Genomic DNA, 27,055 nt, shown 5'->3' on the forward strand with positions numbered 1-27,055 from the left:
ACACACACATATATATATATATATATATATATATATATATATATATATATATATATATATATATATATATATATACAGGGGTCATCATGGGCCGGGGTAGGGCCGGCCCTACCCTAAATTTTAGGGCTTAGGGTCGGGCCTAGTCAAAGTCAACAAAATTTAGGGCCGGGTAGGGTCGGGCCGGGGCTTAAATATGCTAACCCTTACCCGCCCTAAAAGCCCGATCTATTAGAGCCGGGTCGGGCCGACCTTCCGAACAGGGCCAAATAGGGCTGAAAAGAGCCTTATTTTGTTTAATAAAAAAAAACTTACATTATTTGTTTTTCCTCAAAATGTGGCTCAATGGTTATATAGGTAATATAAGACATTGTTTTTAGTTGATCATATTTAATATGTGTGTGTGTGTGTGTGTGTATAGGAATTAACTTATAACATTTATTAATATTAGTTAAGGTGGTTATATTCAATTAACTATCTCTCTAAATCTCCTAATATTAATTGTTATGTAACAAAGAAAATAAAAACTAAAGAAAACAAAGCTTAAGAAATCAATTACAAAGAAAGAGATAAATTGCATATTATAGAAAAAAGAGAAACATAATTAAAAAATAGAAAAAATAGAAAATTATTAGGGCTTATTCGGGCGGGCCTAAAGGGCTCAAACAGGCCTGGCAGGAGGGCCGGGCCGGGTTTCATTCTCATGGCCCATACCCTACCCTATTTTAAAAAGGGTCGGGCCGACCCGCCCTAATGCAAGGGCCGGGTCGGGCTTCGGCCCTACGGGCAGGGCAGGTTTGGGGCCTAAGGGCCAATGATGACCCCTATATATGTGTGTGTGTGTGTGTGTGTGTGTGTGTGTGTGTGCATATGGAGTATCTGTGCCTAAGGTGAGTACTACTATATCAGTGCCTAAAGTGAGTATAACATGGGATTTCTATGTTGTCAAATTTGGTAAATGGAGTGTAAGATGCAATTTTTGTTTGGGAATTGGTTAAATTTATTTTATTGCGGGGCAATAATATTTTTATTGCAGGGCAATAATGTTTTTATTGCGGGGTAATAATAGTTTTTATTGGGAGTCAATAAATAACTATTTATTAGGAAGTCAATAAATAACTATTTATTAGGAAGTCAATAAATCTCCCAAAACTGTCAAAATTAAGAACAACTTCATTTTTTTTATTAATTATTGACCCTCAATAAACATTTTATTGGGAGTCAATAAACTTTTTATTGGGGGGGGGGGGCAATAATATTTTACTGGGGGGTAATAAACTTTTGGAAAAATTTCAGTTTAGTACCCTGAGGTTTGGGGGTAACATCATGTCAGTCCTTGTTGTTTCAATTTGATCAGCAATACCCCTGTGCTTTCAATTTCAATCAGTCGTGTCAAAATTTTACTGTTCCGTCCAATTTGAACGTTAACTTTGACGGAGGGGCCCACTTAAAGGGCTAAATTTGTCATTTCACACAATTTTCCTTAAAAAAAATAATAAAATAAAATAAAAAATTCTAATCGGAGGACCCTATTCCTCCATCTCCCATCTCCGATTCCACTCTCTCCGACCTCCAAACCTCTATCAATTATCCATTTCACCATTCTAACAATACACCAATAAACATTTTGCACAACACATAACAAGTACAAATCAGAGGTTCCAACACTCACCTCCACACCACCACCACCACCACCAAAATCCCAAAAAAAAGCCAATCACTTGGTCTGCACATCCATTCCATCCTTCCCTGCAATGATCACCGCGGTCGCCATATTCAAGAACAACCCATAGCCAGCCCACTTCCTCCCAGCCCCGTCACCAATTTCGTCTCGTCGGCGACCACCACGAACTTCTCCGACGCAGCCTCCACCATCTTCTCCTTTAACAACGCGCCGCCGCGGCCCTTGACCAAATCCAGATTAGGGTCGACCTCGTCAGCGCCGTCGATGGCCAGATCGATTTTCAGGTGGTCGTTGAGGATCGAGAGAGGGATGCCGAGGCTCCTAGCTTGGTCCTCGATTCGTTTTGACGTCGAGACTCGCCGGATTTGATGAGCTTGCCGAGCTTGGAGACGAAGAGGGTTTGGAGGTCAGAGAGAGTGGAATCGGAGATGGGTTTCTTTTGATGACCGAATAGGAGATGGGTTGGGATTGAGTATTGGGTTGATCTGAGGGTCACTGGAGAGGAGGTGGGTGGAGATGGAGGAGTTGCCGAAATTGGAGGAAGCAAGATGGCAAGGACTGGTGGCTGTGTACGGCGACTGGGCTAGTGCCAATCATCGATTCTCTTTGGGTTTGGGTCGGGTTTGTGCTGTGGTTCGAGTAGTGGTGGCAATGTTAAGAATCGGTGCCCGGACGCCATGATTTCCGGCGGTGGCAGTGCGTGGGTGAGAGAGAGAGAGAGGGTCATGTTGCCCAGAGAGAGAGGGAGGAGAGAAAAAGAGAAAGAAAAACCATCGGAGATGAGAGAGAGGAGGAGAAAAGAAGAAAATTGTGTGAAATGACAAATTTAGCTCTTGAAGTGGGCCCCTCCGTCAAAGTTAACGTTCGAATTGGACGAAACAGTAAAATTTGGACACGGTTGATTGAAATTGAAAGCACAGGGGTGTTGCTGATCAAATTGAAACAGCAGGGACTGACATGATGTTACCTCCAAACCTCAGGGTACTAAACTGAAATTTTTCCTAAACTTTTTATTGGGGGGCAATAATATTCTGCGTTGACTTATGAAATCTCCGGCGATATTTTTGGGCACATCTGGCAGCCTCCGGCGAGATTTCTAGCGTCCGACTACCGGTGATCAGAATCCGGCGGTAGTTGACCGGCGGCGACCAGTGATCGGACTCCGGTGAAGTGTCCGATGATTTCTCACTCTCTAAGTGACAAAGGGATGCAGGGCAAAATTGTCTCAAAAGTAAACAAAAAACAATAAAAAAAATACTTAATTGGGTATTAGGGCAAAAAAAATGTAACTTGTTGGGTAAGTGGGCAATCTTGAAAGATGTTTGGATAAGTGGGGTTAGTGTAGCTCAAATTTGGGTAAATAGACATTTTCCCTTCTAGATATGGATATCGGTCTCAAGAGCAAAACTGCTCTGATACCATGTCAATTATAGAGATCTATGGTATAATTGCCGGTGTATTCTTCTCCAAATTGGAGGATATATATAGCAGTACAGATTTCCTATAGCTAAGTGTGAAAGATAAATACAGAAGTCATGCAATACGGCTGCATTAACTACATAGGATTTGCTGGAGCAGAAGTCAAGATTTGCTCTGCTACTTCTGTCCTTCATGTTGACATTAGCTCACCTAACAGTAATAAACCATCACAATTTGACATAACACTGTCTGATGTATAAGAGAAGAAGCATGCTTGCAATTTCACCAATAAGCCATTGCAATCCAAACTCACCTGTAATTTGCTCATGGAACTACAATGCCCTTCCTTCCAAGTCCTGTTTACTTTCTTCCTCCTTGTGATTGTGGTACTGAAAATAGGGAAGAGAGGCCAAAACAACAACTCCTCTGCTTCAAATCTACCACCAGGGCCATGGAAGCTACCAATTATTGGAAACATACACCAACTCGTTGGCGCTCTACCCCATCGTGGACTCAGAGACTTGGCCAAGCAACATGGACCACTTATGCACCTGAGGCTCGGAGAAGTTTCCACCGTAGTTGTTTCATCAGCAGAGTTTGCCAAAGAGGTGATGAAAACCCATGATATTATCTTTGCATCAAGGCCTCAGGTCCTAGCTTCAAGAATCTTAGCATATGGTTCTACAAATATTGCTTTTGCTCCATATGGTGATTACTGGAGAAGATTACGAAAAATTTGCATGCAGGAGCTCTTAAGTGCAAAGCGGGTTCAATCTTACCAGCCTATTAGGGAAAAAGAGGTACTGAATCTCATCGGATGGATTGGTTCAAGAGCAGAATCACCTATTAATCTTACTCAGAAAGTTTTATCTTCCACATATAGCATCACTTCACAAGCAGCCTTTGGCAATCAGTGCAGAGATCAAGAAAATTTCATATATGTGATGAAGGAAGTTATCAGAGTAGCACCAGGCTTCAATGTGGCAGATGTTTTTCCTTCTTTCAAATTACTTCATATTATAAGTGGAGTGCAGCCTAAACTTGAGAGTTTGCAGAAACAAGCTGACAGAATAATGGAAAACATCATCAAAGAACATATACAAGCTACCACAACAACGAAAAGTGAAGAGGCTGAAGTAGAGGAAGATCTGGTAGATGTTCTCCTAAAATTTCACGACCATGGTGGTGGCCATGAGTTTTCTTTGACTATTGACAACATCAAAGCAGTGATCCTGGTAAGTATAGACATACACATACACATACTTGAGATATATATCTTGCTTTAATAATTCGAATTTTCAACTTTTCAACTTTTCATTCCCTAATTCAACAACTATAATATCAAGGGTTGTCTGATATAGTATAATTATTAACTTTTTATTGTTATTAAAGGTGCATTGAGGAATAGAAAAAATGATAATGTCTATAAGAATGGTCGACACTGAGAGTAAAGTACCCAATCATCAAAATATGTAACCCCTACTGTGAATGATAGAATATGCAAGAGATTTGAAATCTTTTTTTAGAATCAGACATAGAATAAGAAAGAGAAAGACCATATAGAACAGTGAATATAAGAAATCCAATAAAATTGGAAGGCTACAAATTAAGAAGCCAGAAAAGAGAACAATCTAGAACTATTATAGCTGCTGTCCTTTCAAAAAAAAAAAAAACAATTAATAGCTGCTCTCAATTGAAAATATAGCAAAAGACAGAGTATTCCTAAACTCTGAAGAAATTGAATCTCATAAAAGAACCCCAGAATCAAACCCTCTCCGAAATATTACTCAGCTCCTAAAATTTAGCACAATATTTGGGCTATGCTCTCCTAAACTGACCTTGTCTATCATGATAAAGGGATCCTATGGCTCATAATATGATATGCAGTACTAGTTCCTAAGGCTTCACAACTAGCATCCTACGACAGCAATATGTACAGTAACACAAGCTTGACATATTGTCAAACCAGTGCTTAGGCACAGATTATCCAATAAAAACCCAAAGTCAGGACCGAAACATTTGCTACTTCCTGAAAGTGAATGCCCAATATATGTAACTTGTCAATCAGCTTATTTGGGTTGAGGAATACAAAAACGGATGTCTCAATGTACATACTAGTAGCATATATCTTGCTAGAAATAAAGGAGGTACAGAGTGGGACTAAAATTGATATACTGACCAACTACCATATCCTCTGAGAAAGAGACTATGGTGACCTAGCTAGCAGCCCATTCCTATATAATGGTTTTTTCTTTAACTGAGTTTGTTTTGACAGGTTTCCTTTTCTTTATTTAGGACTGTAAGAAATTCGAACTGGATATTAGTTTTTATCAATTAACAAATTAATCATTTTCAGGATATTTTTACTGGTGGGAGTGAGACATCAGCTACAATTGTGGATTGGACAATGTCAGAAATGATAAAACATCCGAGAATCATGAAAAGGGCACAGGATGAGGTGAGGGAAGTGTTCAACAGAACACAGCAGGTAAACGAAACAAGCATTAGAGAGATGAAATATTTAAAGTTGGTTATTCAAGAGACACTGAGGTTACACCCTGTTGTTCCCCTGTTACTTCCAAGAGAATGTGGAGAGAGGTGTAAGATTGATGGATATGAAATACCTGTCAAAACAAAGGTAATCGTGAATGCTTGGGCAATTGGAAGAGATCCCAGTTACTGGACTGAGCCCGAGACCTTTTATCCAGAGAGATTCCTTGATAGCTCTATTGACTATCAAGGAACAAACTTTGAATATATTCCATTTGGTGCTGGAAGGAGAATATGCCCTGGCATATTATATGGTCTGGCTAATGTTGAGCTCCCACTAGCTTTGTTGTCATATCATTTTGATTGGAAGCTCCCCAATGGAACAAAGAATGAAGACTTGGACATGACTGAGGACTTTGGCGCTGTAGTCCACAGAAAAGAAGATCTGCATTTAATTCCCACTCCATATCATCCTCCTCCAACTGATGCAAATTCAAAAATAGAAATAAGTTAATCAAGTGTTTATTTTGTTCTTCCTTGTGAATGCAATTGTACTTTGTTTGTTTATGTCAAGTGATGTTATCAGAAGTTCATAACTATCCAAAGCCTAGTTGCAAAATAACAATCAAACACTTGCCTTGATAACAGCTGCGATTCTTGAGAACCATACTTGCATTATCATAATGAGTAAATTGGAAGAAACACAAACATTATAGCTACAGACTACTGAATCAAGAATTTCATTATCGCTGAATATTGCTCATTCAAACTGAATATATTACCCAGCTCCTAAAATTTAGCACAATATTTGGGTTATGCTCTCCTAAACTGACATTATTGTCTATCATGATAGGGGATCTTACGGCTCATAATATGATATGCAGTACTAGTTCCCAAGGCTGTAAGATCAAATATGGACATAACACATATCATCATAAAGTAATTGATGATTAGCTTAATATCAATCCTAGTTTAACATGGATACAAACAGTAAATCAATACTAGTAACTTAATGAATAGTGTATCAATTCATTAAGGATAGTAATCCATTGCTTAGTCGACAAGAAAGGCTATAAGTTGTGATACATTAGGAATCTAATAGTGAAACCTAAACCGACAAGGAATGCTTTAATGGGAAGCTTCTTGAGGTTTAAGTCTCATATATATACAGATGAATTGGTCCCTGATTACTACCACGACTATTGCATAAGTTCTGTCCATTGAGAAGCAAGTTGGTAAGTAACAGAAGACTATATTCAGTGATCGAGTTAAGCAGTTGCATAAGATGGAATCCATGACTGTTATTGCTGAAGGTAAGCCTTAATCCTATTATGATTGTTGTGCATATGTTGTGAGCATGTAACTATGGTTTTACAATTGGTATCAGAGCATAGGCTCACAAATATGAAAAATCGTTTTAGGGTTTTGAAAAACAAACATAAAATTTTTTAAGAGTTTTTTGCTTTACGGGTCAAGTAATTGATCAGGTTACTGACCAAGTCACTGGTCATGTAACTGGTCAGGTATCTGACCAAGTAAGTAACTGACCAGGTAACTGACCAAGTAACTGGTCAGGTACCTGATCAAGGTAAGTTACTTAAGTCGACTGCTGCATCTGGTTAATTATAAAATTCACGCTTCCGCTATGATTTTTTAGCAGCAAATTGGGGAAAAAGCAAAAACAGGTTTTTCTGTGAAAATTGTTTTCGATTCATAGCATGATAATTAAGTTTTGATTGTGCTCAAGAACCCTAGTTGCATTCCCGGCGTGCGTTAGGCTAGAGTAGATGGTGACCGGATGAAATTTACAATTTCTTGATTATTCTGTGGTTTCTTGGAATCGAATCAATTTTGGTTATGCTTGAATATGCATGTTGAATTGATTGATGATATGGTATTGTATCTGTGATTGTGTAAAATTGTATGAAGAACAGAAATCTCCCAGATTTTGTTTACACGTTAAAGTTGACAGATACAAGAGCTTAATTTTCTTACAAGGATGAATCTGGATAGAATGTAAAGTAAAAGAGCTCATATGTTTTGTGGTTTTCTGTTGGCATAAGTGATTATGATGCACAAAGCATCCTTCATTGATGTTGGCAGAAAACATTGATCAGGTACGTGTAACTGGTCAAGTAACTGACCAAGCAACTGACCAAGTAACTGTACCTGATCGAGTAACAAAACTGAAATTGTGTTTTGTGTTTTAAAACTATGCTTCAGTTTTATCTTCCAAAGAAGTGGTTAAGTATGGTTTTAGAATACAAAACAGCAGTATGCATGCTTGATGAAAATAAATACGGATACTTAGAAATTTTTCTTCTGTCTAAAGATGTGGATAAATTTCTTTGGATAACTTGTTTTCATTGAACATGGCATATTGATAAAGAACTCCAGGATATTAAGTTTCTGCTCAAAAGTGATGCTTAATATTGTTTTTGTTATGGACTGACATGAATGCAAGTATGGTTGTTTAGGTTTTCTGTATGTTCTTGTTTTGGTTACTTAAAGCTAAATAAAACACAGAAAACTTAAATATATTTTCTTTACAAACTGAGAACTCACTCGAATTTTTGTTTTGCTCCTTAGGTAACTCTTACATGAACTTGAACAGTGTCTTGATGTTAACTGGAACCAACTATAGAGCTTGGCTAGACTCTGTGGAAAATTATATGGGAATGCATGAGAACATAGACTACTGCTTTACTGAGGATAAGCCTGAAGAGTTAAATGAAAAGAGCACCAAGAAAGATACTGACCTTTACAAGAAGTGGCATAGATCCAATAGAATGGCTAAGAACCTCATCAGAACATCTATGTCTAAGACTGTCAGGGGAAGTATAGAAGAGCCTGAGCTAGCATCAGATTTTCTGGAACTCATAGGTGCTAAGTTTAAAGAAAGTGAAAAAGCAGAAGCAGCTAGGCTAACCAAGGAGTTTCATGATTTGAAGTACATGGGTTCAGGGGGAGTTAGAGAACATATTATGAAGATGATCAATATAAATGGCAGACTCAGGGAACTCTTAATGGGGGTTAGGGATGAGCAAGTAGTGCATTATGCACTACATTCCTTGCCTAACAGTTTTAGTCATCTTAGGACCAGTTACAACTCTCAAAAGGGAAACTGGACTCTAGATGAACTTATATCCATCTGTGTGGATGAGGAATCTAGGATCAAGGAAGAAAAGGAACCTGCTACAACCATTAACCTCATTGAGAAGCCTAAAAGGAAAAAGCCCCAGAATAAGCTCAAGCCTACCAAAGCCATAACTAAGAGTTCAACAGCTGTAGTGGCCAAGGAAAACAGGCCATTCAGGTTCAAGTGCTACTTTTGCAAAAGAGTAGGACACATGAAAAAGGACTGCACTGGCTATAAGAACTGGTTAGCCAAAAAGGGTAAGATTTTTTCTAATACAGTTTTTTCCTTAGAAATTAATCTTATAAATGTTGAACCACAGTCTTGGTGGATAGATTCAGGCTCACCTATTCATATTACTAATTCTTTGCAGGGATTCATAAGGAGGAGAATCCCAAAAAGTGATGAAGTGAACCTGTGTGTAGGAAATGGCATGAGAGTAGCAGTCAAGGCTATTGGAACCTTAAAGCTCGATTTAGGATTAGGAAAATTATTAGTTCTGGACAATGTTTTTTATGTACCTTCCATGAGAAGGAATTTGGTTTCAGTTTCTCTTTTAGTAAAATCTGGTTGTAGACTTGTTATGGATAGTAATGGAATTCTTATTTCTAAAAATTCTGTTCAAATTAGTTCTGGTGTTATTATGAATGATTATTTACAGTTAAATTGTTCAATGGCTCAACAAGAAATTTTACTTGTTGAAAATAACACTAACAGTACTAGCACTTTAACAGGTGTTAAAAGAACCAAACTAAATGAAAAGTCTGCATTTTTATGGCATAGAAGACTCGGCCATGTTTCAAAAGAGAGACTGAAAATTTTGGTGAAAAACAACATCCTAAATGAACTTGATTTTTCTGATCTAACAGACTGTGTTGAATGCTTTAAGGGAAAAATAACTAATACTAGAAAGAAGACTGCATATAGAAGCCAAAATTTATTAGAACTCATACACACTGATATATGTGGACCATTTAGGCATCAAACTATCTGTGGAAATGTGTATTTTATCACATTCATTGATGACTTTTCTAGATACAGTTATATTTATCTACTTTCAGAAAAGGCACAAGCATTGAAAGCCTTTCAAATCTTTAAGTCTGAAGTAGAAAATCAACTAGAAAAGAAAATCAAAACAGTAAGATCAGATAGAGGAGGTGAGTTCTATGGCAAGTACACTGAATCCGGCCAACAAAAGGGTCCATTTGCCTTGTTTTTACAAGACAATGGAATTAAAGCTCAATATACAACACCCTATAACCCACAACAGAATGGTGTTGCAGAGAGAAAGAATAGGACTCTTTTGAACATGGTTAGATGCATGATGTGTACAACAGGTTTGCCTAAATTTCTGTGGGGTGAGGCTTTAAAAACTGCAAATTATATTTGCAACAGAACACCTAGCAAAGCCATAGAAAATACTGCTTTTGAGCTTTGGTGTGGCAGAAAACCTAGTCTTCATCACTGCCATGTTTGGGGATGTCATGCAGAAGCTAGGATTTATAATCCAAGCTTGAATAAACTTGATCCTAAGACAGTTAGTTGCTATTTTATAGGTTATCCAGATAAATCTAAAGGCTATAAATTATATTCTGCTTATCATTCACCTAGAATTTTTGAAACACATCAAGTAAAGTTTCTAAGTGAAAAAGTTCACAATACAAACCTTGAGGATTTATCCTCAGATTTTGAGGAAATTGTGTCGGATGAGAATATAAGCGTAGCATTGCCTTTAGAACAAGAAGTAACTGATCAAGTCACTGGTCGAGTAACTGACCAAGTAACTGATCACGTACCTATAACTAGTCAAGCAACTGACCATGTCACTGGACAAGTCACTGACCATGTAACTGGTCAAGTATCTGACCAAGTCACTGGTCGAGTACCTGTAACTAGTCATGTCACTGACCAAGTAACTGGTCAAGTACCTGTCACTGGTCATGTCACTGACCATGTAACTGACCAAGTAACTGTCACTGGTCAGGTAACTGACCACGTAACTGACAACCCTCAGCCTAGAAGATCACAGCGAGCAAGAAAACCAACTTATGGGGGGGAAGATAGTGACTACATTGTTTATCTGCAAGAAGCAGAAATTGAAATAGATTGTGCAGAGGACAATGATCCAACTACATTTAACCAGGCCATTGAAAGTAGTGAATCTCATCAATGGCAGCTAGCAATGGAAGCAGAAATTAATTCCATGAGTCAAAATGCAGTTTGGGAATTAGTTGAACCTGACCCAAATCAGAAACCTATAGGTTGTAAATGGGTTTTCAAAACCAAAAGAGATGCAAATGGCAATATAGAGAGACATAAAGCAAGATTAGTTGCCAAGGGTTTTACACAGAAGGAGGGCATTGACTTTACTGAGACTTTTTCTCCAGTTTCTACAAAAGACTCATTTAGAATAATCATGGCTTTAGTTGCTCACTTTGATATGGAGCTACACCAAATGGATGTTAAGACAGCCTTTTTGAATGGTGAACTAGATGAAGTGATTTATATGAAGCAGCCAGAAGGTTTTGTGCAAGCTGGAAGTGAAAACTTAGTATGCAGGTTAAGAAAATCAATTTATGGCCTTAAACAAGCTTCTAGACAGTGGTACAAGAAATTTGATTCTGTGATTTCTACTTTTGGATTTACAGAGAATCTTGTTGATGAGTGTGTTTACTTGAAGACAGTTGGGAACAATTTTATTTTCCTAGTACTTTATGTTGATGATATACTTTTGGCTAGCAGTAACATTAAACTGCTTAAAGACACCAAGAGCTTTCTGTCAAAGAATTTTGACATGAAAGACTTAGGAGAAGCATCCTATGTACTAGGCATTGAGATTAAAAGAGATAGAGCACAGAGACTACTTGGTTTGTCTCAACAGAATTATATTACCAAAGTTTTGAAGAGATTTGGTATGGAGAAGTGTGCAACTGGAGAAGTCCCCATGTCCAAAGGAGATAAACTAACCAAGAAGCAAAGTTCCAAAAGTGATGTTGTGAAAGAAAATATGGAGTCAAAGCCTTATGCTAGACTTGTAGGAAGTCTCATGTATGCACAAGTCTGCACTAGGCCAGACTTGTCTTTTGCAGTAGGGATTTTATCAAGATTTCAGTCTAATCCAAGCCATGAACATTGGGTAGCTGGGAAGAAAGTGTTGAGATACCTGCAGAAAACTAAAAGTCACATGCTAGTTTATAGGCAAGTGGAGGATCTGAACCTCGTTGGATTTTCAGATTCTGATTTCGCAGGGAATTATCCAGACTCCAAGAAGTCAACTTGTGGATACGTGTATATGCTAGCAGGAGGTGCAGTTGCTTGGAAAACCATGAAGCAAACTCTAGTTTCAACCTCCACCATGCAAGCTGAATTTATTGCAGTATATGAAACTGTGTGTGAAGGACTTTGGATCAGGAATTTCTTGATGCAGACCAAAGTGTTAAGTCACATTGTGGCAGACACACTTGTGATTTATTGCGATAATGAAGCTGCAGTTTTCTTTAGCAAGAACAGTAAAAGATCAAATAATTCTAAGCATATTGATTTAAAGTATTACAGTGTTAGAGAAAGGGTTAAGCATGGTGAGATAGCTGTTTTGAGCATTGACACGAATTCACAGCTAGCAGACCCCTTCACCAAGGCATTGTCAGTAGCAGCATTCCAGAAGCATACAGCCAACATTGGAGTTTTAGCTAGTCTAGATGCTTAGGTTCAGTAGAGAGTTAATCCAGTTGGAGCAATTTAAATTTCTAAGGTTTTTGAGTTCTTGTATTTTTTAGTTGTGGTCTTTTGACTTTATTTATCACAACTTGTTTGTAATGACAGATTTTATTATTATCAATAAACTTTTGAGGTATTTCCAGTTATGATTTTGCTGCAGCTTTATTGTTTTATTTTGGAAATTATCATCTTGTTTTGAATATCATACTTGCTATCAGATGACTTAAATCATGTGAAGCATGATGTTAAGGTTCAAGCAATATTTTTTAAGCCATCAGTGTTCAGTAAATTTGCTTGAGTTTCTGGTTTTAGAAACATAAAGTAGGACCTAATATATGTTTACTTGTTGATACACATTAACATATATTGTATCACTTCTGGTTGAACATATGTAGATTGCAGAAGCTTGTGTTAGTGGTTTTGAAACTCTGCATTTTTGTTAAAATGTATACTGTTTCTTGCTCTACATAAGTAACTGTGATCTGACCATGTTGGAATGGATTTTCGATTTGAGTTTGTTATCTGGCGCGCACTTCAGTAAGTTAAGTAGGTTTTGATGTTCTCTGGTGCAAATCATCGAGCATGATATGTGTGAGTCCAAGGGGGAGATTGTAAGATCAAATATGGACATAACACATATCATCATAAAGTAATTGATGATTAGCTTAATATCAATCCTAGTTTAACATGGATACAAACAGTAAATCAATACTAGTAACTTAATGAATAGTGTATCAATTCATTAAGGATAGTAATCCATTGCTTAGTCGACAAGAAAGGCTATAAGTTGTGATACATTAGGAATCTAATAGTGAAACCTAAACCGACAAGGAATGCTTTAATGGGAAGCTTCTTGAGGTTTAAGTCTCATATATATACAGATGAATTGGTCCCTGATTACTACCACGACTATTGCATAAGTTCTGTCCATTGAGAAGCAAGTTGGTAAGTAACAGAAGACTATATTCAGTGATCGAGTTAAGCAGTTGCATAAGATGGAATCCATGACTGTTATTGCTGAAGGTAAGCCTTAATCCTATTATGATTGTTGTGCATATGTTGTGAGCATGTAACTATGGTTTTACAAAGGCTTCACAATTAGCATCCTATGACACCAATATGTAGTTATGTACCAGTAACACAAGCTTGACATATTGTCAAACCAGTGCTTAGGCACAGATTATCCAATGAAAACCCAAAGTCAGGACCGAAACATTTGCTACCTGCTGAAAGTGAATGGTTAATATCTATGACTTGTCAATCTGCTTACTTGGGTTGAGGAATACAAAAACGGATGTCTCAATGTACATACTAGTAGCATCTATCTTGCTAGAAATAAAGGAGGCATAGAGTGGGCCAAAAATTGATTTACTAATCAGCAGCTGCCATGTCCTCTGAGGAAGAGACTCTGGTGACCTAGCAGCACATTACTATATAATGGTTTTTTCTTTAACTGAGTTTGTTTTGACAGGTTTCCTTTTCTTTATTTAGAACTGTAAGCAATTCGAACTGGATATTGGTTTTTTATCAATTGACAAATTAATCATTTCACTATGTCAATAAACTCATCAGACGACAGAGCTCAGACGACAGAATATGTGTTTTCTGTTGTCTGAATAATTTTAACGACAGAATGAAAAAATTCTGTTGTCTGAATATAGTGATATACCATGGTAAATCAGTTTTCTGAAAAAGGTTATGTTTCAGACAACAGATTTCTGTTGTGCATTAATTTAGTTTTGGTTGTTTGGTTTTTTGAAAGGAACTATTTGAAAATGGTTTTGTTTCAGACAACAAATTTCTGTTGTGCATTAAACTGAGATCAGTTGTTAGGATTTGTTTTTTTTTTTTTCCTTTCAGTTTGATTTTTTGGCACAACGTAAAGACCTATCCGTCTAACACTTCATGAAATTTTAGCCCGACAAATTTATCAAACTGATCGAAACCAGAACCCAACACTCAGCTCGCTCTCGCTCTCAAACTATATCGATCTTCTCTTAAACCAAAACCCGACAACAGAACGTCTCTCTTCTGATTCTCAAACCAAAATCATCGAATTGAAAATCCAGGTCCTAATCCAACATCAATCCAGGTCCTAATCCAACATCAATCTCTTCTAATCCAATATCGAACTGAAAACCCAGAAAAAATTTTCCCATGTCGCCTTGCATATATAGAAAACCTCATTCCAGCCAAAGCATATCGGTCTCAATCCCTATCGTGTTGCTGATAAGCCCCTCGGTTAAGTGTTAATAGATTTAGGGTTTCTTCAAGATTGGGGATTTAGGTTTTTTTTTCTTCAATCAAGTGTTCTGCTCAAGATTGGGGTTTTAGGGTTTTTTTTTTTCGATTGCATTAGGCGGAGGCTAGGCGGTTTAGACGGAGGATAGGCGGATCGACCTCCAACCCAGTCCCGGCGACGACCCAGTCTCGGCAGAACACAAAGGCCAGATAGCCAGAACCCAAAGCTAGAGAGAGAGAGAGAGAGAAACTCATACTATGTAACTCTGACAACACAGACTGGATTCCAGAGTCTCGTTCAGTCCAGATTTTCCAAATTTCACAGCAAAACCTAATCTTTCTCTCATCAACGTCAGGCAAGATCACCTTTTTATTTACTTTCTCTATATGTATCTATATGTTTTTGGCTTATATGTATACGTATGCTATGCGTTCGGCCACTTTGGGATTTTGTATTTGCGAGTTATGAATGTAATGCTGGATTTTCTTTCAATTTTAATTGGCCCAATTTGTAGAAACAGAGGATTAGTCTCAGTGCATCAATTTGATCCTAACACCTTGTTTGGTTCCCGGAAAGTTTTTGTTGCCAGAAAGCTTTAATGGCGTCTTTGCAACCATACAGGATTACAGGGGGAAAAAAAAGGAAAGATCTTTTTATGTTTCTGGGGATGAAGAACAACTGGAATTTGAAACATAATTTATTAAAATTTTTTGTTGCTTTTGGTACTTGTCGGTGCAGAAGGTATGAATTCTAAGGTTGTATGTTTTTGAGGAGAAAGCTTTGTGTTGATAGTTTATTTTTGTTGCTGAGATAATGCTGGGTACCAGAAGTTTAACTCCTTTGTCTTTTTGATTAAAACTTGGGGCCCAGTGAATGGATTAAAATAAATCTCTTTGCAATGTAGGTGTAATTTTTGTTTAACTTGAGTTTAATTGCAGACGAGTCTTTAGAGAGAATTGTGTGATTTAGTGTGATGTGGTTTGAGGTTCTAAAAGGAAAATGTTGCTGCTTGTAGCTTTTAGAGAGTTTGGCTTGACTAAATATGACATGGTTTGGTTTGTTTCTTGTTTTATAAATTGTTCTCTTGATTGTGCTATTGCGCAGATACTGCATCACTGTTTCCTACAAGGCATGCCTAGGGAGATCTTCAAACGTAAGAGCAAGATATTTTATTTAAATATTTCCAATGATCATTATTAGTTCCTTGTACAAACCCTTCTAATTGGGTTGATAGAGGAAAAAAATTATGTTAAACATTTATGCACTTTATAGACTTCTGAATTGTGATACAGAATATATATTCCCCACGCAATTGAACCTGACTTCAACTCAAGCCCAGAGGCACAATATTCCAACAAGACATCATCAGATGTATCCTATCAAGATTTACTCGGTTTCTAGAAAATTCTTTCAATTTTGTAAGTCAAAGTTCTTAACTTTTGTTAGCTTAATATGTTATACAACAGATGACTCCTATTATAATCAGCAGCAGACTATATTTTAAATGAGAGTACCCTGTTCTGCAAACACTGCATAATTAACAACTTCTGAAAGAAAAGACTCATAATTAACAAACATTGACCCCCTTTATTTTCTTTTTTATTTGTATCACAGATAAGGCTAGTAGAAAGACTTACTTCAACAACCTGATTTGGCCTGGTAGGCATTACTTTGATGCATCTATTAATCCGCTTCTTTTCATGTTTGCATTAGTAGTTGTTATACTTTGCGGCACATATTTCAGTTATACTATGGTTGAGGTTGTAACAATTTCTGATGGTCACAATCCTCAAGTTCTTGAAAACTGCACATTAGAGAACCCATTGTAAATATTTATACTGTTTTCCGGTAATGAGGAAAGGAAAAAGAGACTGATGAATAGTTGTTGCTTGATTTATATCTTGCCCTATTGGCGTAGTATTTTGTTTGTTTGTCCTTTTTAGGTTACTTCTGGCTGTTTATGTCCATTGTGTTCATTCTTTTTCAACATTTTTAATGTGGCTTCCTTTCTGTGCAGTCTTCAACATATGGAAAAGTGCTTGTTGTTGATGGCATCATTCAGCTGCTATTCAGTGGTGCGAGCTTATGTTCATATTGCTAAATCTACCATGAACTGCAAAGCATATCTGGGTTTAGGAGGCCTTTGAAAAAAGGGATTGGCCACTTTATTGATAAGTAAGGTTTTGCATATAGTGGCTCCCATAGAATGATGTGCCTTATTTTGGCTCGATTTGGCTGCATAAGTCTGTCCCAGGGATCATATTATGGAATGGCTAACATGGACTTCTGTGTGGTCAAATATATTATCACTATATAGTGTAAAAGTAAATATTGCCCCTATTATTACTGACTAGTCCGGTCCCTTCTTCCTCGGTGGAATTGCAAGTTCTGTTGTTCATTCTTTCATTTTGATGTTTCTTATGTCTTCTTACCCGCATTTACTTGTAGTACACACAAGCTTATACTCTTTCCTTCTCTTATGCTAACCTTGTACATGTGTCTGGATGTGTTTCCAATAACTCTTTATTTGTACTTGCAGTTTTTGCCCTTGGAAAGTTAATGAATAAAAAGGAAGATCAGAGCCAGCTTTCTGCAATTGCAAGGTATTGTGGAACATAATATATTTATTTCCAGGGGGCTGCTCTTCATTAACAATTTTGTGCATGCAGGCAAGGTTCAGGCAGTGCTTCAGAGGAGACTTGAAAGTGCCAATTATATATCAGCTTTATTTAGCAAAGGTATTGGATTATGTGGCTGGTCGAGAGCTTAAGAAAGATGAAGTGTCAATATGCATAGTGATGTTATTGGCTGGTTGAACCAATGTGCTCAAGAGTTGTCATTAACTCTGTTTGGCGAACTTTTATTCTCTCTTTAGGGGATTTGGAAGGAAAGAAACGACCGGCTTTGGAATCAGAAGAAGTGTCAGGCTGTGGATGTCAGTGTGGGACTTGCGTCCAGGCTGCAGGAATTTAGATTCCACAGTTTGAAACCGTCCCAGCCTAGAAATAGAGGCAGGGTGGTGTGGAGATCTCCTCCGGTGGGTTGGGTGAAGATCAATGTTGATGGGGCATTCCATCATGTTTCTCGGAAAGGGGGACTGGGTTTTGTCTTCAGGAATGAGGAAGGTACCATGCTGGGAGGTGGTGCTTGTCGGTTGCATGGTTTGATATCCCCAGAACACGCTGAAATCTTGGCCTGCAAGGTGGCTTTGGAGTTTGCGGTGGAGCATGGTTTTGGGCCAGTTATGCTGGAGACTGATGCAATGGAAGTTCAGAGTCAACTCTCAGCTCATGATTCTGTTAACACATCATTGCTTGGAAGAATATATGAAGATGTTAGGTTGCTGTTGGAGGCTCAGAATGTCTTACATGTGAGTCACATAGGTAGGAAAGGAAATATGGTGGCCCATTTGCTAGCTAGCCATGCTTGTTCTCTCACAGAGAATGAATTTTATTTTTCAGTCCCAGGTGTTTTACAAGCTGCAATTGCAGCTGATATTTGTACTTTGTAAACTCTTCTTTTCTTAATAAATAGCTGACCTCCTTGGATTCAAAAAAAAAAAAAAAGATGAAGTGTGGCTGGTCAAGAGAGCAGTTTAGAGCACTAGATGATCTGGTATTTTCATATTATGTGGATTTAACTTGTAGAATTATAGTTTGATTGATTGATGTAATGGGATCTGGATACTTGTACAATTTCAAATGAAATTAATTATAATGATAATTTGATTGAAGTGCTTCTCTTTCATAAATTACAACTAAATTTTGCAGACCAGATTTCTTAATATGGTGTTGTGCAACTGCTCTTGCTAAGACATACAAACCAAATAAAGCTGACATCCAAACCAATATCAAACAACAGAATTCAAGCAAATGCCTGTTGTTAACAGTCTTATACATCGACATATAATTGTGGTTTCTAATTGAATCACACAAAAGAAAAACCCAAGAAGGTACAAGCTTCTATATATTCGGACGACATATTTATGTCATTTTAATAAAAAAGAAACAACAGAACATGAAAAATATATGTTGTCCACAATTGATTCACACAACAGAAAAAATCCAAGATAGTTCAAATCTCCATATATTCACACAACAGATTTCTGTCGTCTTAATGAAATACAAACGATAGAGATTTATGAAAAGATGTTGTGTAGAATCCTTTATAACAACATATAACTATCGTTTCGTTACATCTTCAACTACAGAAAGTCATAATTTGACATATCTCAACATAATCAGACAACAGATTATTGGCCAGCCTATGTTGTTTGAGTGAAATATAGATCACGGGTAATATCTGTCGTCTGAAGGCCTAAGAGATATCAGGCTACTAGACAACAGAAATTTTCTGAATCAGACAACAGCCCTCGGCTGTTGTCTGATGAGTATATTGACATAGTGTTTTCAGGATATTTTTAGTGGTGGGAGCAGTGAGACATCAGCTACAACTGTAGATTGGGCAATGTCAGAACTGACAAAACATCCGAGAATCATGCAGAGGCCACCGGATGAGGTGAGGGAAGTGTATGACAAAACACAACAGGTGAACGAAACGAGCATCAAAGAGATGAAATATTTAAAGTTGGTTATTCAAGAGACACTGAGGTTACACCCTGTTGTTCCCTTGTTACTTCCACGAGAATGTGGAGAGAGGTGTGAGATTGATGGATATGAAATACCTGTCAAAACAAAGGTAATTGTGAATTCTTGGGCAATTGGAGGAGATCCCAGTTACTGGACTGAGCCCGAGACCTTTTATCCAGAGAGATTCCTTGATAGCTCTACTAACTACCGAGGAACAACCTTTGAGTATATACCATTTGGCGGTGGAAGTAGAATTTTCCCTGGCATATTATATGGTCTCGCTAATGTTGAGATCCCACTAGCATTGCTGTTATATCATTTTGATTGGAAACTCCCCAATGGAATGAAGAATGAAGACTTGGACATGACTGAGGACTTTGGCATTGCAGTCCGCAGAAAAGAAGATCTTCATTGTTTAAGTAAAATAGATTCGAGAGAGAATTGTAGAGAGAGATGTGTGTATTATTATTGAGAATAGGAGCCCTATATATAGGGATTACAAAGTACTAGTTCTAATGTTACAAGGAATACCAATCCGTGTAGGATTGGGAAATCTAGAACCTTCTCTCCTATTGCTACTCCTAGTTTGATAAGGCACACTAAATCGATATTCCTTCAACACTCCCCCTTGTGCCGCTTCAAACTTGGTGGTAACGCTTCATTCGTTACCTCGTTAAAAACCTTGCCAGGTAACAAAAACCCTGTGGGATAAAAATAACCCTGGTCGAAGGACAAAAAGAGCACAACACGTCCTTCACTCTTCGAGATCGAACATGTAGACATCATAACTCCCCCTGATGTCGATATCTCCCCCTGATTGCTACAATCGTGGGAGTTCGGATAACTTTCTCAATCCGATGCTCTTCATATGTTTCTCGAAGGTGGATTTAGGTAACGACTTAGTGAATAAGTCCGCTACATTATCCTCTGATCGGATTTGATTCACTTCAATCTTTAGAAGTGATTGTTGTTGCTGATTATAAAAGAACTTAGGCGATATATGCTTGGTGTTGTCGCCTTTGATGAAACCTAACTTCATTTGTTCAATACAAGCTGCATTATCCTCATAAATACATGTAGGTTCATCTGTGGTAGACTTCAAACCACAACTTCCTTGAATATGTCGAATCACAGACCTTAGCCATATACATTCACGAACGGCTTCATGTAGAGCAATAATCTCTGCATGATTCGAGGAAGTAGCAACAAGGGTCTGTTTCGTAGACCTCCAAGATATCGTAGTGCTTCCCATGGTAAAGACATAACCAGTTTGGGAGCGACCTTTGTGAGGGTCAGAGAGGTACCCTGCATCAGCAAATCCCATCAAAACATGATTGTCGTTTTGATGGAGGGGAGTAGGGTGGGGCCGGCCACCATGGACGGCGGCAGCGCTGGCGGCGGCTACTTCTTGAACGGTGGCTCTTTGCCTCTTGGGGTCCGATCCCAAATTTCCGTTTTTCTCTCTGTAGGGATAGAATAGGCCCATATCAATCGTACCTCCTAGGTATCGAAAGATTGTCTTTACACCAATCCAATGGCGGCGTGTTGGCGCAGAGCTATGTCGAGCTAACAAGTTCACTGCGAATGAGATGTCTGGTCTTGTGCATTGAGCTAAGTACAATAATGCGCCTATTGCACTTAAATAGGGCACTTCGGCCTCTAATGGTTCTTCGTCCTCATCCTTTGGACGAAACGGATCTTTTCCTAGCTCAAGACTATGGGCGATCGTGGGAGTACTCGCAGGCTTCGCTTTATCTTCATTAAAGCGCTTTAGAATTTTCTGAGTATATGCAGACTGATGGATCAAAATCCCATCACTACGGTGCTCGAGTTCTAAACCGAGACAAAACCGTGTTTTCCCAAGATCTTTCATCTCAAATTCGGATTTCAAATATTTAGCAGTTTCCTTCAACTCATCTAGAGTTCCAATTAGGTTCATGTCATCGACATAAACTGCTACGATTGCAAATCCGGAACTTGTTCTTTTAATGAACACGCATGAGCATATTTCATTGTTAATATATCACTTCCCAATCAAGTAGTCACTTAGACGGTTATACCACATCCGTCCGGATTGTTTTAATCCATATAGTGAGCGTTTTAATCTTATTGAAAACGCGCTCCGTGGTTTAGAGCCACTTGATTTGGGTAATTGAAGTCCATCTGGAACCTTCATATATATCTCTGAATCTAGATCCCCATAGAGATATGTTGTAACCACATCCATAAGCTGCATGTCAAGTTTTTCAGAAACTACCAAACTGACAAGGTAGCGGAACGTTATAACGTCCATTACGGGAGAATATGTCTCCTCGTAGTCGATTCCAGGGCGTTGTGAGAAACCTTGCGCCACAAGGCGGGCTTTATATCTTACCACCTCATTTTTCTCATTACGCTTTCTAACAAAGACCCATTTATGGCCAACAGGTTTTACACTTGGGGGTGTCTGCGTTACAGACCCAAATACCTGTCTCTTTGTTAGTGAATCCAATTCAACCTGGATCGCATCTTTCCATTTAGGCCAATCTGCTCTTCGTTGACATTCTTCAACAGAGCGAGGTTCGATATCATCATATTCTATAATTCCTTTTGCAATATGATATGCAAATGCATCATCAATCGCCATAGAATTTCTATTCATCATCTCATGTACACTAGTGTAATTTATGGAGATCTCTCTATTCTCTGGAGTTGGTTCTGACATTGGAGCGTCCCCCAATGATGTCTTTTGGACATAACCATAATCCGGAATATTCTCATGAGATGGATTATTTACATCGATGATTAATGGATTATTTTGTGCCAAACTCGCATTCTTTCTTGGGCGAGAATCCATCGAACCTATGGGCCTCCCGCGCTTCCTGGCAGGAGTCGTGGGCCTAGCCAAAACGTCACCATCCTTGAGAGATGGGACGTTGGCGCCATGCTCATGCATTCTTGAGTTGGCGTCATGTCCTCTACTTTTAGGGACATCAATCCTTGCAGGCACGTTTGCAGCAGGTATGTGTGATCTCGTCACTTTAGCGATATCAGAAAACGCATCAGGCATCGATTCTGCTACGTTCTGAAGATCGAGAATTCTCCGCACTTCAATTTCGGACTGTGCGGTTCGGGGATCAAGATGAGACAGAGTGGGGACAGACTACGACAATTCCTGTCGTTCCTGTTGAACATTGATGTTCTTATCTCCCCCTAACGACGGGAAGACTGTCTCATCGAAGTGACAATCCGCAAATCTAGCGGTAAAGAGATCGCCTGTCAAGGGTTCTATGTAGCGGATAATCGTTGGAGAATCATATCCAACATAAATGCCTAATCGTCTTTGAGGACCCATTTTGGTGCGCTGTGGTGGCGCAATTGGCACATAAACTGCACACCCAAATATGCGTAAGTGTGAGACATTAGGCTCATACCCAGTCACCATCTGGGACGCAGAAAAGGGTTGAGTGGCAGTGGGCCTCAAACGAATAAGCACAGCTGCATGCAATATTGCATAGCCCCAAGCAGAAATAGGGAGATTGGTGCGCATTACCAATGCCCTAGCGACCATTTGTAGTCGTTTAATGGCGGCTTCTGCGAGACCATTTTGGGTGTGAACATGAGGAACAGGATGTTCAACATCAATCCCAATGGACATGCAATAATCATCAAAAGTCTTTGATGTAAACTCTCCAGCATTGTCTAATCTTATAGACTTAATAGGATGATCAGGGTGGTGAGCCCTTAACTTAATTATTTGTGCTAGGAGTTTAGCAAATGCAGCGTTCCTTGTGGACAATAGCATGACATGTGACCAGCGTGTCGATGCATCAAACAATACCATAAAATATCGAAATGGTCCGCATGATGGTTGAATAGGTCCACAAATATCACCTTGGATTCTTTGCAAGAATGGTATATTTTCTTTGGTGTCCTTTGCATAGGATGGCCTCGATCCTAACTTTGCTAAAGAGCAGGCTTTGCAGAACGAATGATGGGCTTTAGAAACAACCAATGAGGATTTTGGTTGAGCCACAAAATCACAAGTGACTTTAGAAGTAAAAGTTGGAGTCAAAGGAGCCTTGGTGGCGTCAATGCCACCCTGAGGCCGCAGGGGGAAGGCGGCGCCGGCCAAGGATGGCCGGATTTGGGGGTGAACGGCGCCGTGAGGCGCAGGGGCTCCTTCGGTGTCCAAAAACCGAGTTTTACTTCTTTTCGTTCTGAAAAAGGGATGTCCGTGTGAAGTCTTTAATATACTGATCATCATGTCACGACCTGGGTGTCCCAAACGGTCGTGCCAAAGCCTATATGTGTCGGAATCCCATAAATCATCTCTCATGACATGGTTGGATTCAATGACTCGAATAGTGGTTGCATACAACCCACTAGAGCGACACATAAGTTTCTCTAAGACTCGTTTATGTCCGTAGTCATTAGAGGTGATGCAAAGGAACTCTTGTCCATTCTCACAATGTGTTTCCACATGAAAATCATTGGCACTTACATCTTGTAAGTAATAAAGTTGGAAAAATATGTCCATGACATGAGATAAAATCAATCGATACTTTATTAATAATAGCCAATGATTACATCAAAGTTTCTTGACCAAAATCTAATCCAACATAAAAATCAAACCGTAGACAAATCGTAGTCACTCAATCCGTTCGGTAATTTCAATTTGGTTGTGACCAGGTAAGGTAAGGCGAGATTTTGGTGGAGCGTTGCTCACTTTTAAAACCGTTCTCTCAGATCAAACCTTTCCTAGACATCACAATTACTCTTGAGTACGCCTAGAGGGAAAGAGTTAATACAATAAGTCATTTTATTGATTTAAGGCATAATTGCCATTACATAATTCTTGGAAATATAAAAATCTGCGGCATTTTGTCTTCATCGCCAGATTTAAAGTCTTTGTGAACTCGATGTCTTGATCACCATGATGCGACTACCTTCGTAGGTACATTGCAAATTCAGGTCCATTGATCAGACGTTCCATATCAGAAATAGACACCATAAAGAGGATTCTCCCTTGATTGAGGCGCATTGGCGTAATATGCATAGTCCCTAGGACTGGTGGCGTTGGAAAGTAGTGACCATGGCCAACGTTGGCTCCATGGTCGTGTGATTGTCGCCTTGAGCGATTACCTTCTTGAGCATTTTGTTCATATGGATCATGACGTCGATGGCAACTTTCTCTACCCATCGGACGATGCTCTTGATAACTATCTTGAAGCCTATCAAATCTTCTTTGCACAAGTTCGTTGCCATGTCTTTCAGTAGTGGTCATAGCTTCAATAAGCTGTTGAAAACTTGTGATCCGTCTTGCATTTACATGAGTCTGGAATAAGTCAGAGGACCTCATAGCATAGGCGGGGAAGGTATTGAGGGTTTTCTCAATCAATTGGTCTTCTGTGATTGTTTTTCCACAGAGACGCATCATTGCTCTGATGCTGAGAGCTTCCGAATAAAATTGCATGACAGTGTCAAATTCAGAGAAGCGAAGATCTTTCCATTCTGCTTCTGTATTCGGAAGTATGGAGTCACGAACATTGCCATATCGTTCGCGAAGCGCATGCCAAAGCTTTATGGCGCTATCCTCATTTATGAACTCAAACTGTAGGTCACTATCCATGTGACGTTTCATGAAGGCAAGTGCCTTGGAATTATCTTTCTCAGTTTGAGGGTCTGGAGCTGTTTCTATAGGACAAAGCTCTTGGATTGTATGCAATAAATCACGGGCAATAAGGTGGATCTCGACATCAGTGACCCAAATTAAGTACCTTTTGCCTGCATAATCCAATGGAACAAAATCGAGTTTGTTCATGTTTGACATCTTGAAAGATAAAACAAGGACAAGTTAGTTTCGGAGTCAATGCTTCCACGAAAACTAATATAAATAAGATTTCCGAGCTATGCTACCAAGAAATCGATTTCCAAGAATAATTGGATTAGACCGAAACAATGATGTTTATAAGGTCGTTAATCGATGCTTGCGGACGCTCTTAGTCCGAAGTCTTACGAACGCTCTTAGTTCTTTAATTGCGTGAATCCCCACGATTCCGCTTTTCAAGAATCGAACCCACGTTATAAGAAAGGTGGGATGTAGAAGAAGGGAGGTTTTCAAGTCCCCGAGAAAAGAAGAAATATTTGAATTATAGGAACTTCAAAACTTACTCTTGAATACTTACTTGTATTTGGATCACGCGCGTGTCGATGCAGGCGTGACGGAGCGAAGCAATCCGAGTAGAGGCGTGCAGCGAATGTTTATAAGGTCAAGCTTGTTGAAATTCGAAGCAAATTCTCTTCTGAACAGTTTTCACTTTGATTGTTGTACTGGTCTCAAAATAACTCCGATAAGGCTGAAATTCGGAGGTCAGATGGAAGAGACAGAGATGAACAACTTTGTTGAAGAAAAGATTTTGATCCGAGGTTCCAAACTAGATGTTTTGGAGCCTGCAAACAGACGGACGTGCACAAGAAAAGGGAAAGGTGCAGTCGGTGTGCGTTGGTGCTGCAGGGGCAGTAGGGATGCGTGCGTAGAGGCGCGTAGGTGCTGCAGGGACAGCAGATGTGCGGCAGAGCTGCAGGAGCAGCAGTGCAGCGACGCGGGGCTGCAGACGCACGGGGCGCAGGGGCGCGTAGCGCTGGGCGCGCAAGGAGCAGGCTGCAGCGAAGGCTTGGCTAGCTCGGGCTAGGGGCTGCTGGGGCAGTAGGCACGCAGGTAGGCAGAATAGTTGGTTTCGGTTTTTGTGGCTAAAGTCGTGCTGATAACGTGTTTAAGTAAAATAGATTCGAGAGAGAATTGTAGAGAGAGATGTGTGTATTATTATTGAGAATAGGAGCCCTATATATAGGGATTACAAAGTACTAGTTCTAATGTTACAAGGAATACCAATCCGTGTAGGATTGGGAAATCTAGAACCTTCTCTCCTATTGCTACTCCTAGTTTGATAAGGCACACTAAATCGATATTCCTTCAACATTCATTTGATTCCCACCCCATATCATCCCTCCGCCTGGTGCGCCAAATTCGAAAGTAGAATTAAGTTAATGGTATGATAGATCCTAGAAGGAGCCTAGAGGGGGGTGAATAAGCTCACAACCAATTTTTTTCGTTCAAAGTTTATTTTCTTAGGGACTGCAAATAGAGTTTCAATCCTGATACTGATAATGAACAGAATGAAAGTAGCATCAACCAAACCAACTAAAGCAGTAAAGAACACAAGTTTTTGTTAACGCAGTAAACACCCTATCGAGGGAAAACATCTGCGTGGTCTTTAACTCTTAAAAGACCAAAACCAAATCACTAATGAACAACAAATTACAAGTTTACAAAACAGAGAGTGCACTGACGTAGCAACCCTTCTAGACTAACTCACTAGACTGTTTGTAATCACTTCCTTGCTAATTGTTTACACAGGTGAACAACTCAGAAATCTCAACAAAGACATAAGCTATGAACGTAGCAAGTTCTTCTTGAAGATTTTACCTTTGAAGCTTGAAATACCCAATTGACCTCATGGAATGCAAGAAATGAATATGCATGAATGAATAGTTTGTTGTTTTTCAAATTGTTTTCAACATGGTACAAGACACTTTGAAAAATAGAAAACCGAAGAGAATATATAACTCTTTAACAACAAAGGGATTGAAAACCAAAACTATTTTCAATAATTGAGAAGGAACAGAGTACCCATATCCAGTGGCGGAGCCACATTGGGGCATAGTGGTTCACGGGACCTACTAGACTTTTACATATAATTATATAAATAACGTGTAGTTATGGAAAATCATGAGCTGCC

General features: G+C 39.0%; 3 protein-coding genes across 6 annotated transcripts; all 3 read left to right on the plus strand.

The window, feature by feature from the left end:
- Positions 1 to 3,050: 3,050 nt before the first annotated feature.
- On the plus strand, positions 3,051 to 6,134 carry LOC133734681 (cytochrome P450 71D11-like). Its single transcript, XM_062162297.1, has 2 exons — positions 3,051 to 4,335; positions 5,457 to 6,134. Exons 1-2 carry the CDS (start codon positions 3,427 to 3,429, stop codon positions 6,102 to 6,104), a joined length of 1,557 nt encoding a protein of 518 aa, XP_062018281.1. The 5' UTR covers positions 3,051 to 3,426; the 3' UTR covers positions 6,105 to 6,134.
- A 9,463-nt stretch (positions 6,135 to 15,597) lies between these two features.
- On the plus strand, positions 15,598 to 17,466 carry LOC133728050 (uncharacterized). Of its 4 annotated transcripts, XR_009855570.1 has the most exons (6): positions 15,598 to 15,838; positions 15,978 to 16,103; positions 16,300 to 16,344; positions 16,703 to 16,860; positions 17,225 to 17,288; positions 17,355 to 17,466. XR_009855570.1 is itself a non-coding variant. In XM_062155471.1 (4 exons), the coding sequence occupies exons 1-4, from the start codon at positions 15,685 to 15,687 to the stop codon at positions 16,732 to 16,734; spliced, it is 357 nt and encodes a 118-aa protein (XP_062011455.1). In that variant the 5' UTR covers positions 15,598 to 15,684; the 3' UTR covers positions 16,735 to 17,195. The 4 variants fall into 4 exon arrangements, 2 of the variants coding, with proteins under 2 accessions (XP_062011455.1, XP_062011454.1); XR_009855569.1 differs by having other exon boundaries at positions 17,225 to 17,392; XM_062155471.1 differs by lacking the exons at positions 17,225 to 17,288; positions 17,355 to 17,466 and having other exon boundaries at positions 16,703 to 17,195.
- Positions 17,467 to 19,137: 1,671 nt separating this feature from the next.
- On the plus strand, positions 19,138 to 26,768 carry LOC133730747 (desmethyl-deoxy-podophyllotoxin synthase-like). Its single transcript, XM_062158281.1, has 2 exons — positions 19,138 to 19,693; positions 26,674 to 26,768. The coding sequence occupies exons 1-2, from the start codon at positions 19,153 to 19,155 to the stop codon at positions 26,766 to 26,768; spliced, it is 636 nt and encodes a 211-aa protein (XP_062014265.1). The 5' UTR covers positions 19,138 to 19,152.
- The last annotated feature ends 287 nt before the right edge of the window (positions 26,769 to 27,055 follow it).

The sequence above is a fragment of the Rosa rugosa genome, chromosome 2 (assembly GCF_958449725.1).
Source record: "Rosa rugosa chromosome 2, drRosRugo1.1, whole genome shotgun sequence".
Lineage (NCBI taxonomy): Eukaryota > Viridiplantae > Streptophyta > Magnoliopsida > Rosales > Rosaceae > Rosa > Rosa rugosa.